This window comes from Onychomys torridus, chromosome 9 (genome assembly GCF_903995425.1).
Source record: "Onychomys torridus chromosome 9, mOncTor1.1, whole genome shotgun sequence".
Lineage (NCBI taxonomy): Eukaryota > Metazoa > Chordata > Mammalia > Rodentia > Cricetidae > Onychomys > Onychomys torridus.
In genome coordinates, this window is record NC_050451.1 from 49311179 (window position 1) to 49330625 (window position 19447).

At 43.8% G+C, this 19447-nt stretch overlaps 1 protein-coding gene across 2 annotated transcripts in view; it reads left to right on the forward strand.

Annotated features, from left to right (window-relative positions):
* The window catches only part of LOC118591133 (mitochondrial intermediate peptidase), a 137643-nt gene that overhangs the window by 117048 nt on the left and 1148 nt on the right, over positions 1-19447 (forward strand). Inside the window, exon 19 of one of the 2 annotated variants that reach the window (XM_036199245.1) lies at positions 11422-12267. The exons of the other annotated variant lie outside the window; for it this stretch is intronic. Within the exon in view, the coding sequence (XP_036055138.1) occupies positions 11422-11540 (119 nt within the window). The 3' untranslated portion in view covers positions 11541-12267. Of the gene's footprint in view, positions 1-11421; positions 12268-19447 lie in introns of those variants that run through there. 2 annotated transcript variants of the gene reach the window in all.

Below are 19447 nucleotides of genomic sequence, written 5' to 3' on the forward strand. Positions count from 1 at the left end.
AATTTTCAAGAAGAGATAAGCAAGCATTAACCTATGACAAGTTCTGCCTGTCTGAGCCAGCATCTGTGCCCCCAGGGATGGAGGCCAAGCTTCAGCAGATGCCAGAACATGCTCAGAGGCCCAGGTCCTGGGCTCCTGAGCACCTGCCCTCAAGTGTGCTGTAGCGACATAGGAAACCCCCTCACATAGAGAGATTAAACAAGAAGAAAGATGATTCTAGTGATAGTGGTGTGGGTTTTTACCTAGGTCTTAGTGTGTAGTCTTAAGTTGGCCTGGAGGTGGTCCTGCCTCCTGAGTGCTGGGAAGCGGTGTCTGTTGCCATCCCTGGCTAGGACAAGGTGCTTTTAAAAATTCTATCATGTCAAGCAAGACTAATGCTGGAAGTAAATCATTCTGGTAACTTGTGATAGGTTGTTCAGAAGCTTACATAGATTCTGCGTTTCTCTGTAGTGAGAGAGGCCTCTCCTATCTCTGAACCACCTTACCCTGTTTACTTCTCACTTCATGTTAATATATATATATATATTAGTTCACCACAATGGTTTATTTTGGTCCTTGCCCTCAGTAAGGTCTGAGTTCTCTGAGTTCTGAACTGGCATCATATTCCTGGTCATATCTACAGCCTTATTCAGGAGGCTCTGTATCTTCCAGTGGAGATTTGGTAAATGTATGACTTTAAGGTTTGACTATGAAATGTCCCCATAGCTCCTATTTGCATGCTTGGTCTCTGGTTGGCGGTGCTGTTTGGGGAGCTGGAGGAAGTAAATCATAGGGAGTGGCTCCTTGGGAGGCTAGCACAGACCCTGGTTTTTCAGTTTTCTGTACCTTGTAGTAAACAGCTCTCCACAACCCACACTCCTGCCATTGTCCTGTCTAAGTGCAAGGGGCAAGCAACCACAAACTGAACCTTGGAAACTGACACCCATGAGTGGGAACCAGCTCTCCCTGATACACTGAGCACTATTAAGGTGTTAACGTGTTCAAAGTCTGTGTTAGTGTTAATGAAAAAAGTTCTCTCGTTTGTATTGAAAGTGTTAGTTTCCTGTAAACAAGAAAAATATGTCGGGGATTGGGCAGTTTGACTCTCTGAGTAGCAAATGTTGGACTCTCCTCTGCTGCCTTGCTGCCTACAGTAGAAGAACTGTCAGGCAAACAGCACCAGCTGTGAACAGTCCATGGACAGCTTGAGAAAACTTCAGGAAAGCACAGCCCCAGCAGGGCTGTTTTGAGGGTTTGTACTAGCTGTTTTGTATTGCACCCCTAATGAGTCCTGGTTTACCCTGCAGCCATTTCCAGCTAGGCCAGAGGGGGAGCTCTTCCCTTATTGGCTAAGAAAAGAAGGATGATGGTTGGTGCTAAGAGGCAACACTGGGTTTGGTCCAAACAAATATCTGTGGTTGGTCCAAACAGCCTCTCCCATGTATGTAAGAGACTCACTGCCTGGGTCAGCTGGGAGTAGTCTCTGTGCTCAGGTTCACCTGTTCTCTGCCTTCCTCTGTTTAGGCACCAGCCTGGCCTTCACCTCCTTTTGCCTGCTCAGCCCCTTCAGTCCACACACCATGTCAGGACCCCTTCCCTATACTCTGTCCTTTTTGATGACTTTTATCAAAAGTGGAGTCCTTAAGATGCTGCCGTTTGGCTCTTGAAGATGCTGTGTGTTCTTTCCTTTGTAGATCTCTGCACCTGAATGCCACATATAGTTACTCTGTTGTACATAGCCAGTGTTCCATAAGGCATAGTGAAATAGGTCAGTCTTTCCATTTATATTCTTTTAATGGAAGACCACCAAGTCATCCTAGTAATTTAGTGGAACTATTTAAGAAACAAACATTAAAGTATTTGTAGAAAATGCCATAGGAGCTCAGAGAGATCATGCTGCTTGATTTAAGCAGCATGGAATAGTCTGTACATGTTAGTATGGCAGTTCCCTCGCAGAGCTTCCCTGACACCAGGCCAACTGCAAGCACAGGCCTAGTGTGGCTTCGACCAGGCCAACTGCAAGCACAGGCCTAGTGTGGCTTGAGTTGTCCTGAAGCCTGTGGTCTGCAGCTCCTCCTTGCCTCCTAGTTCCCTTTGGTGTTGGTTCCAGGAGCGCTCACTTTTCATCCACCACCCAGGAGCCTGAGACTGGAACAGCAGTCCAGTGTTTGTTCAACTGTGTCACTTTCGGGAGTTCAGTGAAAACTCTAAACAAGAGTCCACCTTGATCCCCTGTGGTGGACTTCAAAGATGTGTCTACTCAGCTAGTGCGTACTGCACTAGAGGGAGTCCCGGGTCTCACCCCTGCCTGACCCCTTATGGAGCCACCCTTGCTCTGTGTGGTGATTGGACAACTGGGTGAAGCAGTATAGGAGGGTGACAGTCTGAGGATACTAGCTCTTGTAAGTCTCCCTCCACAGCTTGGGGCCTGTAGCCTGCTTTGGGCTGGTGGTATAGTATAAGGACCAAACACACCCACCATTCAAATAGCTATTCATGTATGCTGTCCTTACTTTAGAAAGAGGAAAGTGAACTTGAACTCATAGGATTTGAGATGGAAAGTTGGAAAGTTAAAATAGAGTCAATATTTCAAAGATTCAGATACAAAGAGGAAACATGTGACTGCTCCTTTAAGTAAAAGGTCCTCACAGAAAGAGTGACTGTTTGGGTCTGAGGTTCCTATTCTCTAAATCCTTGCTGCTGGAGCACCAGGAATAAGTGGTGCCCGTGTTTACTGGTGTTTTAATGCTTAATCAACCTCTTAAGTCAACCACCTTTGTGTTCTGTGCTGACTGAACAACCAGATGATGCAGGCTAGGTGTGAGCACCTGTGTTACCGCTACAGAAACTGTTGGGTGCTTTGTGCTTTGACAGGGTAGGGCAAGAGGAGCCCTGTGGTGTGCTGATCTCTAGACAGACCAAAAAACAAAGCCACCTCTCTCCCGAAGCTGGTAGATCAGATCTTTCTTACACTACCATTAGCCAGAGCCTCTACTACCCTTGATTTTCCCGCTTCTTGATTCTTTTTTGTTTTTTTTTTTTTGTGGTGGGTTTGGGGGGTTGTGGTGAGGCATGCTGGTTATTTTTTGTCAACTTACTCACTAGAGTCACCTGGGAAACGGGAACCCCAATTGAGAATTGCTGCCATTGGCCTGGGCTGTGGGTGTGTATGTGGGGCATTTTCTTGACTGATAATTGATGTGGGAGGGTCCAGCCCACTGTGGACAGTGCCACACCTGGACAGCGCCAGTCTACGTTGGACAAGAAAGCAGGCTGAGCAAGCCTTGAGCATCAAACCAGTAAACACATTGCCCATTGTCCTGCTTTCAGTTCCTGTTTTTGCATTCCTGCCTGGAGCTTTTTGCTGTGTCTTCCTTCAATGATAGAATGTAATCTGTAAGCTGAAATAACCCCTTTACTCCCCATGTTGCTTTTGGTTATTGTTTTATTAGCAGCATCAGAAAAGCAGCTAAACAGAGAGGTTGGTTGATTTATTGTACTTTATTTTATATAATAGATTTTGGTCATATTCTTTCTCCTCCCAGATCCTACCTACCTTCCTATCAACCCAACTTCATGTTCTCTCTCTGTCACACACACACACACACACACACACACACACACACACACACACACAAATAAAGAAAATCAAAACAGACAAAAAGTTTTTTAATCAGTAATACAAAAATAAAATGAAGCAAAAGGTACACAAACATTATGGATTCCGCTTTGTATTAGTCAACTGTTTCTTAGCATGGGACCTACACCAAAGTGTGCTTGATACACCCAGTGACACTCCACTAGAGAAAACCGGTCTTCTCTTCCCGTCAGATACCCATTACAAATAGATTCTTGACTAGGGGTGGGACTTTGTGTCCACTTCCCCTTTTCAGTGCTAAGATTTTTGTCTGGTTTGAAACCGTGTAGGCTTTTGTTTGTATACTGTCACAGTCCCTGTGAGTTCACATGTATGTCAGTCCTGTAGTATCTGAAAGACGCTGTTTTCCTTGTAGTCATCCATTACCTCTGGCTTTTACAATCTTTCTTTTTCCTCTTCCACATAGATCCCTGAGTCTTGAGGGGAGGGGTTTGATGAAGACATTTAGGACTGAGTGCTCCAAAGTCTCTCACTCTCTACACATCGACCAGTTGTGGATCTCTTTGTTAATTACCATCAGCTGCAAGAAGTAGCTTCTCTGATAAGGCTTGATTGGTTCTCTAATCTACTTTATTTTATTGCTATGTTCTTTTAGCAGAATAATAGTATTAGGTTTCCCCTAGACCCATGACCTATCTGTTCTCAGGATCTTAGCCAATCTTAGCAGTGTCAAGAATGGGTTCCATCTCATGAAGTGGACCTTAAATCTAATCAGGAAGTGGGTGGTTATTCCTGTAACATCTGTGCCACTACTGCACCAATGCATCTTGCAGCCAGTCTCTGTTGTGTAGGTCACAGGGTTGGTAGCTGGGTGATGTTGATACTACTTTTTTCCTCTAGTAGTGTAAAAAGTACCTTCTAGCATCATGAACGCTCGTCAGTAGGGGTGCAGCTTCTAATTTGTCACCAGCTCAATTTCCCCATGGTTGATGACATAAAGAAGCTGTCTTTAGTAAAGGCCTACCATCATATTATAGAAAATCACCAATAGCATTGACAGTGGCCTACAATATTTAGGTGGGGAGTCTGTGGGACCCCTTTGGACAATGACTCAACAAAATATAACTTTCTGGCACTGGAGGCCTTAGTTGGTAGCATAAGATGTCTAGTTGGGGCATTGTCTCCACCTTTACATGGTGATTCCATTTAAATTTCTTGCACATATGTCTGTGTTTTAGGAAGCTTCTACAGTAATTGGTTTCTATTGGCTTTACAAAAGGCCTTTCATGTCCATAGTCCCTCCCCACATTCCCTTTTACACTGACTTCCATCCCTCTCCACATTTAATCTTCCTACTTTAGTTTCCCCTTTATTCCTTTATAACATTGTACTTTATTTCCCCTTCCTTGGAAGATCCTCTCCTACCCACTGGTCCCTTAGTAGGTACCTAACTGCTATGGTTATTAAGATTATCAAACACATATCCAAAGTGTAAAAACTGATATCCACATATATGACAAAACATGCAATATTTGTCTATTTTTGGTCTAGGTTTTTGGTCTAGGTTACTTAGCTCAGGATGATTGCTTCTATTTATCTGCAAATTCTATGATTTCATTTATCTTAACAACTGAATAATATTCCATTGTGTAAATGTGCCATATTTTTAGTATCTAGGCTACTTCCAATTTCTAGCTATTATGAATAGAGCAGCAATGAACAAGGATGAGCCAGTATCTCTATAGTAGGGTATAGATTCTTTTGGTTATATGCCCAAAAGTAGCATAACTGGATTTTGTAATATTTTGAGGTATGTTCACACTGATTTCAATAGGAACTGTACCAGTTTGCACTCCCATCAACAATAAATAAGTGTTCCCCTTTCTTCACATCTGCCTAGCATGTGTTGTCCTGTGTTTTATTGATCAAGGATGTTCTAATAGGATGCAGTGTGTTGTTTCAGATCTTTTTTAAAAAAACAATCTGTTGACAATTGCTTTGCATCCCAATATGTGGTCAGTTTTGGGAAAGGTTCCATGGGCCACTGAGAAGAAAGTATATTCTTTAGTGTTTGAGTGAAATAGTCTGTAGATATCTGATAGGTCCATTAGATTTATGACATAATTTAACTTAAGCATTTCTCTGTTTTGTTTTTGTCTGGATGGCCTGTCTGGTGATGACTACCAGTGTGTGAGATTCAATATATGATTTTAGCTATAGTAGTGTTTCTTTTAGGAACTTGGGTGCCCATGTGTCCAGTGCATAAGTGTTTAGAATTAGAATATCTTCTTGGTGGATTTTTCCTTTATGAGTATGTAGTTTCCTTTCTTGTCTCTTCTATTAGTTTTGGCTTGAAATCTATTGTGTCAGCTATTAGAAAAGCTAGACATACTTGTTTTTGGGGTCCATACTTGTTTTTTGCTTAGAATACCTTTTCTATCCTTTTACCCTGAGGTGATGTCTGTCCTTGATGACTACATGTGTTTCTTGGATACAGAAGGATGGATCTTCTTTTCTAATTGAAACTGTTAGTCTGTTTCTTTTTGCTGGGTAATTGAGACCATTAATATTAATATGTACCAATGAGCAGTATTCATTGATTTCTGTTATTTTGTTCCTGTTGGCAGCCCCCTTCCTTTTTTTCTCTTTTGACCAACTGTCCTAGGGGTATTTATTCCTGTGTCTTCTTGAATATAGCTAATCTTTTCTTCAAACTGACGTTTTCCGTCTAGTGCTGTAGAATTGGATTGGTAGATGGAAATTGCCTAAATTTGGTTTTATTGTGGAATGTTTTTCTTTCTCTGCCTTTTGAATCACAATGTCAGTCAATAGTTATACTGGGTGTAGTAACCTGGGCTGTTATCTGTGGTTCCTTGAAGTTTGTGGAACATCTGTCCAGGCCCTTCTGGCTTTCAGAATCTCCTTTGCAGTGGTTCTCAACCTTCCTAATGCTGTGACCCTTTGATACAGTTCCTCATGTTGTGGTGACCCCCAAACTTTAAATTTATTGCTGTTGCTACTTCATAACTATAATTTTGCTACTGTTATGAATCATAATGTAAATATCTGTTTTTCTGATGGTCTTAGGCCACCCCTGGAAAGGGCCAGTTGACTTCCCCAATGGAGTCGCGACCCACAGGTTGAAAACCACTGCTCCATTGGCAAGTTGGGTATTATTTGAATGGGCCTGACTTTATATGTTTCTTGGTCTTTTTCCTTTGCAGCTTTTTCTTTGTTCTGTATGTTTAGTGATTTGATTATTATATGTCATAGATAGGAGTTTCTTTTTTGGTCCTGTCTATTTGGTGTTCTGTATGCTTCTTGTAGCTTGAAAGGCTTCTTCTTTAGACTGGAGAAATTTTCTTCTATGATTTTGTTAAAAAATATTTTCTGTGCCTTTGACCTGAGTTTCTTCTCCTTCTTCCAGTTCTATTATTTGTAGCTTCTATCTTTTCATAGTGTCGCAGGTTTTCTGGATATTTTGTGATTGGATGTTTTTTAAGTTTGAAATTTTCTTTGACTGGGGTATTCAGTTCTTCTTCCTTGTCTTCAACACCTGACATTCTCTTCCATTCCTTCTACTATGTTGGTGAGGCTTGCCTCTGAGGCTTTTGTGTGGCATGTTGAGGTTTTCATTTCAGCTTGAGTTTTCTTTAGTGATTGTATTGTTTTGTTAAATTCTGCTTTCCTATCTGGAAGTGTTTTTATTATTCCATTCAGTTGGTTTTGTTTTCAGTCTTCATTAAAGAAAGCCTTTATTCATATTTTCTTTAAGGTCCCTGAACATGTTCATAATTGCTGCTTTGAAGTCCTTGTGTTGTGTTTCAGGTCAATTGTTTTTGACTGCCTAACACATTAGTATTGTTGCCTTCTGGAGGAGACTGTGTCTTGGTTGTTTATATCTGTGACATTTGTGTTGGGGTCTAAGCATCTAGAGTAAGGATGTTTGAAGTGATTCTTGGTATAATAGCCAGTCTTACTTTTGTTGGGTAGGCGTTCTATTCTTTGGTTGCCATTGCCCACTGAGTCCTAGCTAAGTATGGTGATGTAGGGTCCCTGGGTACCAGCAGTGTGGCAAGTATGGGGTCCCTGGTAGAGAGCAGGTCATTGAGAGGAATCCCAAAGAAATGTGACTAGATGGAGATGTGCTGGAAGGCAAGGCTGAGAGGAGTGGCAGGAAAGAACTAGGCTCCTGGGTTTGCACCAAGAGCCCGAGTCCCCGGAGAATGGAGGTAGGCTGGGAGGAGGGGCAGCAGGCAGGCTGAGGCCAGTGTAGTTAGAGTTTTTCTGCCTGGCCACTGGCCAATCAGAACTTTATTTACACAGAGCAATATCCACAGCAGGCCAGTCCATGGGTTAGGTATGGAGACACTGAAATGGGGGACAAGAAAGAGGATGAAGGTCTCCTGTCTGAGTCACAGCCTGGTATAGCTGCTGTAGTAGAGAGGTTCTGTGCCTTAGTGGAATCACAAAGGAGTGGAGATGGGCCGACCACCAGGAGTAACTAGGGGACCCTGAGTCAGAACCAAGAGCAGCTGTTCATTTTTGAGACAGGGTCTCATTCTGTAGTCTCTTTCCTCAGCTTCTCGGGGGTTGGGATTGCAGGTAGGAGCCAGTATGTGTAGCTCCCTCTTGCTCTTTAATGGTCAAGTGGCTGGAGTTAACTAGTTTTATTTTACTTCATTGCTGAGAATTGAACCTGGGGCCTTGTACTTCTGGCAAGTATGTCAGTGGCCTGCACTATAGACCCAGTTGACATCTGTTTTGCTAGGAAAGACTAGGAAAATTCTCTGGGAATTAGGCAGAATGTTTTAAAATTCTTTTTCTATAGGCAGAATTTTAACTTCATTTGATTTGAACTTGGATCTCGAAATGTTACCCAGGATGCTTCCAAACTTTTGGGCCCCAGAGATCTTCCCACCTCACCCTCCAAGCACATGGGACTATATGAATGTGCCATTTTGCCCAGCTAGAATTTGAACTTCCTTACCTGTAAATTTTCTGTAAACTGTCATATGTACTTCAGCGCAGTGCCTGTGCCTGCAGAGTGGGACAGTATTGATTATAAAGTAGCCCTGGAGAAGAGACAGTGAAGTCGCAGACTCACAGCAGGTCTCTGCTGCTGCTCTCTAGGTTCCGGAAGCTCCTGCCCAAGTGACTTCAGATCTCTTGGGCTGTGTTTTCAGCAACACTTGGGAAGCAGGCTCTCTCCGCAGGAAGGCTGATGATGTAATCAGAGTGTACTGTGTACAGCATCCTGAGTCTGCCTTATCCTGGTACATCGGTCACGGAATAGGTGTGATGAAGTCTGACTGCTGTCCTAGCCCTTCAGGGCCCTGGGGTCACCTGGAGGTGTGCAGTGGTCCCAGCACTGGCTGACTCGGCACCCTCTGCAGCCTTCCTGAAGCTCCACCCTCATCCCTGTCTTCTTCGACCCACTTGTCACTTCCCATTTGGATGGTTAGTGCTTCTTTGGGTAGTTTCTTCTGAATTATAGAAGCTGTTGTTTGTTGTATACATTTGCTCAAGCCCTTCTATTGTGTAACATTTCAGGAAAGTGTCTGAGGTTTAGCTTCTTTCAGAACTGAGATATCCCCAATAAAATAGTTCCCAGGTTTGGGGATTTAGCTCTGTGGTAGAGCGCTTGCCTAGGAAGCACAAGGCCCTGGGTTCGGTCCTCAGCTCCAGCAAAAAAAAAAAAAAAAAAGTTTCCGGCAAGCAGACTCAACCAGAAAAAAATATACCAATGGTTCTATATTTTTATTATGTCCTCTGTAAAGAATGAAAATGCCAGACATTATGGTATACATCTATAATCCCAGCACTTAAGAGGCTAAGACAGAAGTGTTGCAGATTCAAGGCCAGCCTAGACAACATACTGAAGTTCTCTCTCATATATAAGGATAAGTAAGATTGGTTAGATGGTTCAAGTGGGTAAAGGACTTGCCATGTAGACCTGGTGACCTGAGTTCAATACCCTTAACTCACATGAAGATGGAAGGAAAGAACCAAGTTCACACAGTCATCCTCTGACCTCTACATGTGTGCCATAGTGCACAAACCACACATACAGTAATAGTAAACACCTTGTTCAAAACATGGTTAGATGCATGTACATTTTCAAAGTAGCACATAGATAATATATTTCAATGCTGTGATTTCTTCGTAGGAACATCATAAAGCATTAACAATAGAATGTGTATGTGATGTTCCCTGTGTGTGTATGTATGCATGCATGTTCATGAATGTAAAAGCATGTGAAGGTGTGTGTGGAAGGGGGCTTGCAGAGGTCATTGTTGTCTTCCCTCATCATGTCCCCACCTTACTTTTAGAGACAGTCTGGTCTTTTCATGAACCAGCTGAAGTGGCTAGCTGTCAAGCCCAGGGATCCTCTTATGCCCATCTATCCAGGGCTGGGGTTACAAGCCCATGTCCCTACACCCAGGTTTTACATGGGTGTTGGGGATTACACTTGGGTCTTCATGCTTTTGTGGCATCTCTCTAGCCCCCAGATGGTATTGTTTGGGGAGAGAGGGTTTGAAACAGGTTCTCTCTCTCTCTCTCCACCTGCCGCTGCCTCCTGAGTACTGGAATTAGAGGTGTTCACCACTGTGTCCACTTCCCTGATGTCGTTCTTAGTATGAGGTTGGGACTCTACATTATGGACAGTAACATTCGAAAAACGGTGTCGTTTGTCAGGTGCTCTGATTGGAGTCCTGGTTTTCTTGCCCAGTACTTGTGAGGCCTTGAGCTTCTGAGTGTACTGATACTGGGTATGCACCAAGAGAGCACTTGGAACATTTGTCTACAACAAAGTACTCAGCACTTAGAGTAGATGGTAGCTAAAGAATTGAACTTGGCATCTGGAGAGCTGGCTCAGCAGTTGGGAGCAAATACTGCTCTTGCAGAGAACCTAAGTTAGATTCCCAGCACTCATGGCAGGTGACTCACACCTGCCTGTAACTCCAGCTCAGGGAACCTGACACTTCTGACCTCCTCAGGCACCTGAATGCGTGCACATACACATAAGCATAATAAAAAAGAAAAGGACTCTTTTAAAACAGTTTGAAGCTAGCATTTGCTTCCTGTTGGAAATATTGCCACAGAACATTTGAAAAGGAAAATGTCCTCCACCAATCATTACAAACTATCTTCTAGTGTATGAATATTTCAAGTATCTTAAAGGAAACTTTTCTGGGTGTAGTGCAACCTTAATGATAATGAATTTAGGTTGTAAAATTGGCATCATGCACACATATTTCACACTAACGTGAGGTTTCCATTAAAATAACAAATACCCTTATATACTGATTTTCTAAGCATTATTGCTTTCTATTGGATCTTAGCTAATAGTCTGACTTTTGTTTCTAGAGTTTAATGTGCAAGAAAGAGTTACAAAAGGAGCAAACGTAATGAGAACAGTGGCACTAACTACAGCTGGAAGCTGTGTTCAGGGTCCCTGACAGGCCAAGTGTTGTGTGCATTGCATGTAGTCTTTAATCCTTTGAGCAGTCCGGGCTGCTTAGTAACTCATTTGCCTGAGGTCACCTGGTAGCAAGGACAGAACTTGGATTTGACTGGAGCACTGACTCATCTTGCGTGGGCTGGTAATTCCTTCAGCGTCTTTTTTCAAGTTATCCCAGGCAGTCCTCGCTTTGGAAGTAGTTGCTTGCGTGTTCCACTGTATTTTCCCCCTTGTTCCATTGTAATTTTTGGTGACTGAATTGCCTCATCAGAAATACACTGACACTGTATTAAGAAAAGGATGCTGTTGAGCTCTCCGAGACCAGTCTGCTAAGTGGTCCACCAGTTAGAAGGATACACCTCTCTTGCCTTACCTACAGGGAAATGGCCTTCCAGGAAATTCAGATCTGCCAACTGTGAATGCAGGATGTGGTTCCTGAAGCATGCTCAGTGGTGGGAACCTCCTTTTCTTGAACAGCATCTACCCAGGAGTAAGTGATGATACGTATCCTGACACCAGATCTAGAGCTGGGAACACTGGGATTATGGCACAGTTTCAGTAATAGAGGTAGATGGCAACCCAGCATAGCAGCCAAGTAAATAGAATCCTTCCTTTCTGCTTATTCAGGTCTTCACCCAGCATAGCCTCAGAAATAGCTGAGAGCTTTGTGGAAGGAAAAAAAATGAAAGAGAGCACCTGCGTTCTCAAGGCTGAGGCCTCACTTTCGTTCCGGGTGCTGAGTTTTTTAAGAGGGTGTGTCTTTATTTAATGTGTGGGCATGTTGGCCTCGGGAAGACATTGAGCTTCAAAAGGCAAAATGTTTTGTAACCCAGAAATGTAATTGTGAGTAGAATTATTATATCTGATGATGAAATGAGACCTGACTAGTGTGCACACAGCACGTGTGGGGTTGTACTTGCTGGCCCTGCTTCTTTGGAGAGATGAACACAGCCCTAATCCCACGGAGATGCAGCCTGTTTGAACAGCGACAGATGCTAATTCATCTTAGGGAGCAGGCCAGCTCTTCAGTTGAAAGGAAGAGAGCAACCTGACTTGCTGGCAGTTTACATGCTGGTGATGGTCTGATTTCCTCAGGAGCTGATGGTAGATAGTGGGGATCCACCTTCAGCCAAAGGTGTGGGTAGCCACCACCTTATAGCCAGCAAGAACTTCAAAGGGGGAAGGTGAGGCACACACTTGCCCCAGGCTTGGGAGAGACAGACTGGAATGGGAATTCCAGTCTCATCAAAGTCACTAAACAGCTCTTAGGCGTCAGGCAGCCTTTGTAGCTGAAGTTCCCAATGGGTCTGAACCGAGTTTGGCACATATAATTATTTTGGCATAAAAAATAGCCATTAACCATTACAGAGGATTTTTAGAATTAGTCATGGTATTGAGGATGGCTGTTGAGACCTCCTCCTGAGTTCCTGAGTCTTTTTAAGGTAATCTGCTCTTCTGTAACGTTGGGTTAGCGTTTCATCAACTGAACCGCGCACTGCAGTGTTTCAGCTGTGGTCAAGTGTAATAATATAAAATCGGCTGTGTGTGTGTTTGTGGGGTGGGCTGCACACATGAGCAGTGGCCAGAGATCAATATTAGGTGTCTTCATCTGTCACTATCCATCTCATTTTTCGAGACAGGGTCTCTCACTAAACCTGAAACTCAGCAATTCAGAAAGGCTGGATGGCCAGTGAGCTCCAGGGACCCACCTGTCTCTGTCCCAGGCTTTTATGTGGACACTGAAGACCTGAATTTGTAGTCTCATACTTGTGCCACCGGAGTATCTTTCCAGCCCCAAACCCAGCTTCTTAACCGTCTCAGCTTACTGGTCAAAAGCATTCGCATTTACAAGATTGTGTGATTGTTCCCAGTGTCCATTTCTAGAATTTTCCCATCACCCCAGTGATGTGTTCTTAAGAAATCTCTTATTATAGCTATATCAGGTCATCAGTTGGGGTGACTTTAGTAATATCTTTTTGTCCCTTTGTTTACTTTATTAAGCAGTTAGCTATCTGATTTTTTTTTTTTTTTTTTTTTTTTTTGGAGCAAATAGCAAGAAGCAGAAAAAAGTAAAATAAGCAATGATTCATGAGCTGGATAATTACCTTGTGATTATAAGTTTTGTGGTAATAACCTAAATACTTAATCATAGAGCCGTGTCCTGAAATTCAGCTTGTGCAAAAATAATGAGTAGCCTCATCCGTCAACTCTTGAACTGGGAAGTAGGTTTTCAGACCCCTGAGGCTGAGGGTTACTGTTACAGTTACAAAGCGTTTTCCTGCATTAAACCAAACCTTATTGAATCTGTGTGACGGTCTAGCAAAACAGGTGACCTTAAGCCAGTTTCCTGAATGTCAAGGCTATTAAACTCTGGCATTTTTGCTTTTCCTTGCTTGTTTCTGGCAGTACAGAGGCTTAGGGATATTAGGTGCCTGGCCCAAAGCCTTTATCCAGTTGATCAACCAAGGCTAACCACTTACCAGAAGCTCCATCTACTGTCAGAATACATTGCTTTGTTTAGAGACCTGCAAAGTGTACTTAGAAAAGGAAGAATGTATTTTTTTTTTCTCCCTGCTCCTCTTTCATGTGCTTCAAAAGAAAATGCCCACATAGAAGAAGAAAATTAGACTGGCATCTTAAGTTACAAAGTGCCATATGAAACCAGGTAATGTCAGCCCCACACCCAAGCCTGCACAGCACCTCCGTAGTTAGATGGTAGTTCTTGGGTTGGTTTTCATAACTGGCCTGCTGGCCTGACAGCTCATTTCCTTTTGGAGCTCGAGGCTCCTATCAGTTCACCAGATTGTCCCTAAGTGAGTGACGGAGAGGTAGGAACTGGTCTTTTGGAATTTAATCAGCTGAGGTGGAAATGCTTTGGCTGTTTGTCCCTCCATCTTGGCCTCGGAACACTGGCTCTCCTGATATTATCAAGCCATCAGAGCTCCAGGGCCTTCTGTCTCCCGGAATGCACATCCACCCCACAAACTACTCCTGCACCCACAAAGCCCACAAACAAAATGTTCTCACCTAACTTGATAAGCGAAGACCCAGTTCTTCACAGGTGGGGGTAGAGAACAGAGATTAGCCTTCAGAACTCAGCTCACCTGTCATCTGGACCTTCCTCCTCACAGAAAAGCAGCACCATTGAATGAAAATTGGCCTCCTCTGCATGCAGACCGTGCTCACCAGTTACCCCTGAAACTCTCTAAGCTTCTCAGACCTCATCAACTCTTGTAAATAGCTTGTGAACTGACTGGTTATTAGCTGGCAATATTTGTGACAGGCAACTCTTGACTTCCTAAAGAAAAACAGGTGTTGGGGAACTGTACAGAAGAAGCTATAGGAGCCAGTGCAGAGTGCAGACAGGCCTGGGCATGAGCAGGGGGACCTGGAGTGTTCTCAAAGATGCCCTACGACAACCCGGACAGCTTAGCTCCAGGCATCCTCAGTTCCTTTCTCAGCTCAGGCTCCTTCTGGAAGCCCAGAGGGTCGGTACATGAACTTGCTGTTTGGGCAGAGAGAACCCAATTCTGGAGGCTCTGACTCCTATGCAGCAGCCATCCATCCACTCTACTGAGCCTCACTCATGAATACCCGTGGCACTCCCTCAGGCCCCAATGTCTGTGCCCACCAGTGAGGCCTTCCCATGGGGTGCTGACTCCCCCTGGCTCCTGTGGACTGAGATGTGTTTGTCCTCTCCCACAGAACAAGCCTGTGGACAAGGAAAGAGCCATGCTAGAAGGGTTTCTGAGCTTTCGTGCACAAGTCACCTGAGCACTGTTCTCCAGCCGCTCCTGTTCATTGCTCTGTCTCCTGCTGCTTTGTTTTCCTAAGTGAAAACATAGTTCAGACCTTCCCCAGAGCCCTCTGGCCTGCCCTTCCCAACTCCTGCACAGATTTTTAGGCATTTTCATAGAAATCCACTTGGCCATTTTAGGTGCATTTTCAGCTACCTTGTCCTTGCTCTGGGAACTTGCATTTGATTGTTTGTTTTTCTGATTGTGATGGTTTCCTGTTATTTTTGGGAAGCTCTTTCGTGGTTTAAATGGGTGTCCATCTTTCATGCCTAGCCATTTTCAAGGGCAGTCCCAGCTGAGGACAGCTGTCTCTCATTTTCAGGTTTAATGCCCTCTGGTCTCTGGGGATAGCCATTGTCCACTGGAGCAAGATGCAGAACCCAGGACACTAGTTTTGATGCAGGGTCTGGGGGCCCAGGACCAGGAGTTTGTGTTTCTTGAGCTAGATATATAGCTCATGGGAGATCTCTTTCCTGGTATGCAAGGGCCTTGGATTCAACTCTTCCAGGACTACAAAAGCAAAAAGTAATAATAAGTTACATTTCTAACAGGTTCCCAGAGGGACACCAGTAAGGTTGGTCTCAACTTTTAAAAGTAACTATTTCTATTATACAGAGTATCTGGATTTTTATCTATAACATCTTCCTAATTGTAGGGGATTTCTTTGTTAGCCTGTAGTTCACATTGGATTCTCTAACATAAATATAAAAAATGAACGAATAGTAGATGGAAAACCCCTTACAAAGGCTCTCTCTATAGTTCCTTCATTGATCCTCCTTTGTCTTCCACTAAACGTCTACACTGAATTTATTGGACATCTTTGTTTGGTGTTGAACAATCTATGAACTAGATTCAAAGGGAGATGTAACTCTTTAACTTCTCTTTCAAGGCTTAAGTGAATTCTAATGTTTTTAATTGCTGGTAATCCCCTGCGTTCCCTAACCCATACACAAACCATTTCACCCCAGGCACTTAATAAAGGAGCCAGAGCAAGATTCTGCCTCTGCAGGGCTGACTGGTTCAGAAGCATACACATGCCAGCTGCCAGGCTGCTGCTTTCAGCCGTGTTTGCAAATAGAAGCATTAGCTGTGTACCCAGAAGGGCATTCAAGGGCCTGAAGACTGCAGGCGCCACTGTGTTGATGTCTTAAAGGTCTGGCTAGATTGTATATGTACTGTATTGTACAGTCACAGCACGCGCATGTGCTTGGACATATGCTGTACACCTCATCCTGGATCAAATAAGGACTTTTCTTGGTGCGGAATAGAATGCATGTTTAAGTAGTATTCCCCCAATAAGGCTTCTATTGCAAGGACTTGTCACAGATACGTGAGGCTACCCAGAAAATACTCAGAGGCTCCAAACTAGTAGGCGCCTTTCCTCCCTATGTACAAGACAGTCCCAGCCACAAACAAGCCTTCAACATGTGCCCTGATGGAATGAGGCCTTGGATGGTGGACTGTCCATCCTAGTCTCCTGAGTTCCATAGAGGCCATTACCACCCTGCTGCTCTGCCAGCACAGACCAGTTTTTCTGTCTCTGTCTCCTTTGAGGTAGTCACAGTCACAGACTGCTCATAGTGTGCTCTAGAGCAGCAGTGTGGCTGCCAAAACCTAGTGGGTGTTCTGCCTGGGAACAGTGGGTTTGGTGTGTGTAGGGTCATGTGCAACATCAAGAAGCTGGAAACATCCAGGATTTCTCCACGTATTTATCACATCAAGGATGCTGATCATCTAAACATGGCCATTTTAGGATGGATATTGTCTCACAGAATCAGAGAACCTGACAACTGTATCCTAGTACCTAAAGAGCATGAGTTCTGAATTCAAACTCGCAGGGTTCAAGAAAACCAACAGAAACCATGTGAACTGGTGGCCTCTCCTCTAGTTGAGAGATCTGTCTCTGGTAGGTGGTCAGCCTTGAAACCATAGACACACAACAGCAGACTCAGCAGGTTCTATTAATATGTATTTGTGCATACAGATACACATGTATGTGTATAACAAATGTAATCAAAGAAAAAGGCTAACAACTTGAGAGTGGGGCGCACATGGGAGGAATTTGAGGGATGGTGACTGGGGGGAGCTGGAGGGAGGAAAGGGAAGGAAAATGATGCAGTTCTATTTCAACTAAAAACATTAAAAAATAAAGTACATTAAAAAGAGTGAGAGCGTGCCAGGAGGTTAATGCTCTTAACATCATGCCTGGCAGTCAGTGCCCTCTCCATTTGAATGACTGCTCCCTAGCAAGCCCGTCCTACATCTCCCCCTGTGAGCCATCTCTGCCTCCACTCTTTATAGTCCAGTGTCAGCAGTCATGTAGAGAGTAGTACATGGAAACTTGCCTGCTTCAACCATCAGTTCTGGAATCCATCTGATATCACTAGTTAGTTAGTTAGGCCCAGGATAATTGCCCTGTGTTTCAGGATTGTTAAACAAGGTACCAGAAGTAGACCAGCAAAGACACAGGTGTTCTGGCTTATACTGTCTTTTGTTGGCCAATTTGCCTCTCAGGTAAAATGAAAAAAATTAATTGAAACATTCTTACTTACTGGCTCATTGGATATTGCATGACCCTCAAAGATGGTCAGGTACTTGAGACTTGGTGTCCTGGTTTCCTCTTGTGAACTGACGGGCGCACAGTGTGCGTCTGAATACAGTTGGATTTTCTTTTCTTGCCATTGTCATTTTCTCTTTTCAGTTGTGAACACAGTCCTTATTTGTTTGCATCCATATTCCCCATGGTGATTTCCACAGAGAACTGTGTTGTTGACACTGCTCAACCCAGGGTCTCCAGAAACGACAGACTACTGTCACCCTTTCCACATTAAGACTGAAAGACAAAGGGAGCATTTTGGACATTTTTTTTTTTTCAAATACAAGTGTTCCTAGAGGTTTTTAGGTAGGTAAATAGATACTGTTTTAGTTTGCTTTCTATTGCTGTGGTGAAACACCAACCAAAACCACCTAGGGAAGGAAGTTTATCTCTCCCTCAGCTTGAAGTCAGGGCAGGAACTCCAGGCAGGAACTGAAGCAGAGACCATGGAAGAATGGAACTTACTTGCTCCTCTGGCTCATGTTCATCCAGCTTTCTTATAACTCCCAGGGTGGCACTGCTCACGGTGGTCTGGGCTTTCCCACATCTATCATTAATCAAGACGGTGTCCCCACAGCTTTACCTACAGGGCAGTCTAGTGGTGGCATGTTCTAGTTGAAGTTCCCTCTTCCCAAGTGACTCTAGCTTATGTTGTTGAGTTGACTAAAAACTAACCAGGACAGGTAGATATAAGGGCTAACTTTAGTTTTTCTTATTTGTGGAACTGTCTGAAGCATTGAGTTTCTCTTTAATTCTCTGTGAGAGTCAGTTCATGTTGATACTTGTAAAACACTTCAGCGTTGGATATGATCCTTTGATTGGATCTGTTGTGTGCCCAGCAGCTACTTTTCCTGATCCTTCAAGTCCCAAGTTCTTCATACACTTTCATCTTTAACAATCACATTACAAACAAAATCATCAAACTTCACAAAAATTTTTGAGGAAAACCCAAGCTGTTTGTATTTCTCTCTTGTTACCACGGTCACTGTTTGAGATGCAGGAATGGTGTGGGATAGGCAGTTGGCACAGGATATGTACTGGGTATCTCTGTTCCAGGGATGAGACCAGGTCACATTTATGCTGACAGATTGCTGAGTTGCAATGAACCACTTCAAAGACACAGGATGGTCATACTTACCTGTTAGGTTGGCTCTGAATAAACGGTTTTACCCTCTGACCATTACAGTCATTTAATTATAAATAAGCAGTTATGTAATCATAGAAATGTTTCAGATATTAAAATGTATAATTGATTGAAAGCCATGTTTTAAAGATTTCCTACAAATGCTCTCTGCATCAAGAAAGCTGGTACCCAGGGAAGGTATGTGCCCTGCTCTCCAATCAGGTGGAATCTACTTACAGCACCAGCTGCATCTGGAAGGTGCTGTCCAGACAGAACCTGCTGCTGGAGTGGCCATTGGAGACCCAGGACCCTGCACTGAGAGCAGAGCTGAACAACCAGGGTAGCCACTTTCATCCATGCAGGTTCTTTTCCTGAGGAAGAACATGGTGCTTTGAATTTCAGGTGCACAAATAAAGGCATCACAGTGTCGTTTTCTCTCCATGTTTTCTAAGATGGAGCCGTTTAAATCTGAATTTGAAAGAGAATAAAAACACTCTAATCTGTAGCTCATTCTCAGCCACACCAGCCCAGTTAGCAGATTCCGCATATTGGGAGCTGGTTTTACTTACCTGTGTCTCACCCCGTGTTCAGTGCATGGAAGAATGACTACATTCTGTCTGTAGACCCAAACCATCCCTGCCTCCCTAGCTCTTCTCCTAATGTCTCCAGCCCAGCCATCGTCTGTGACTCTTCTCTGCTGCTCACAGTGGCCTGTGGGTGTCCACGTGGTCTCATTCCTCCTGTACCCAGTTGACTCCTTCTGGTCCCCTGCCACTCTGCTTCAGAGCCTCAGGTTGTCCCCCAAGCCTCTTCCAGCCTCACCCCACACCCCTAGACAAGCCAATGGACACAGATACCTTTGTAGGTTCCCACTATTGTGCCTCTCCCC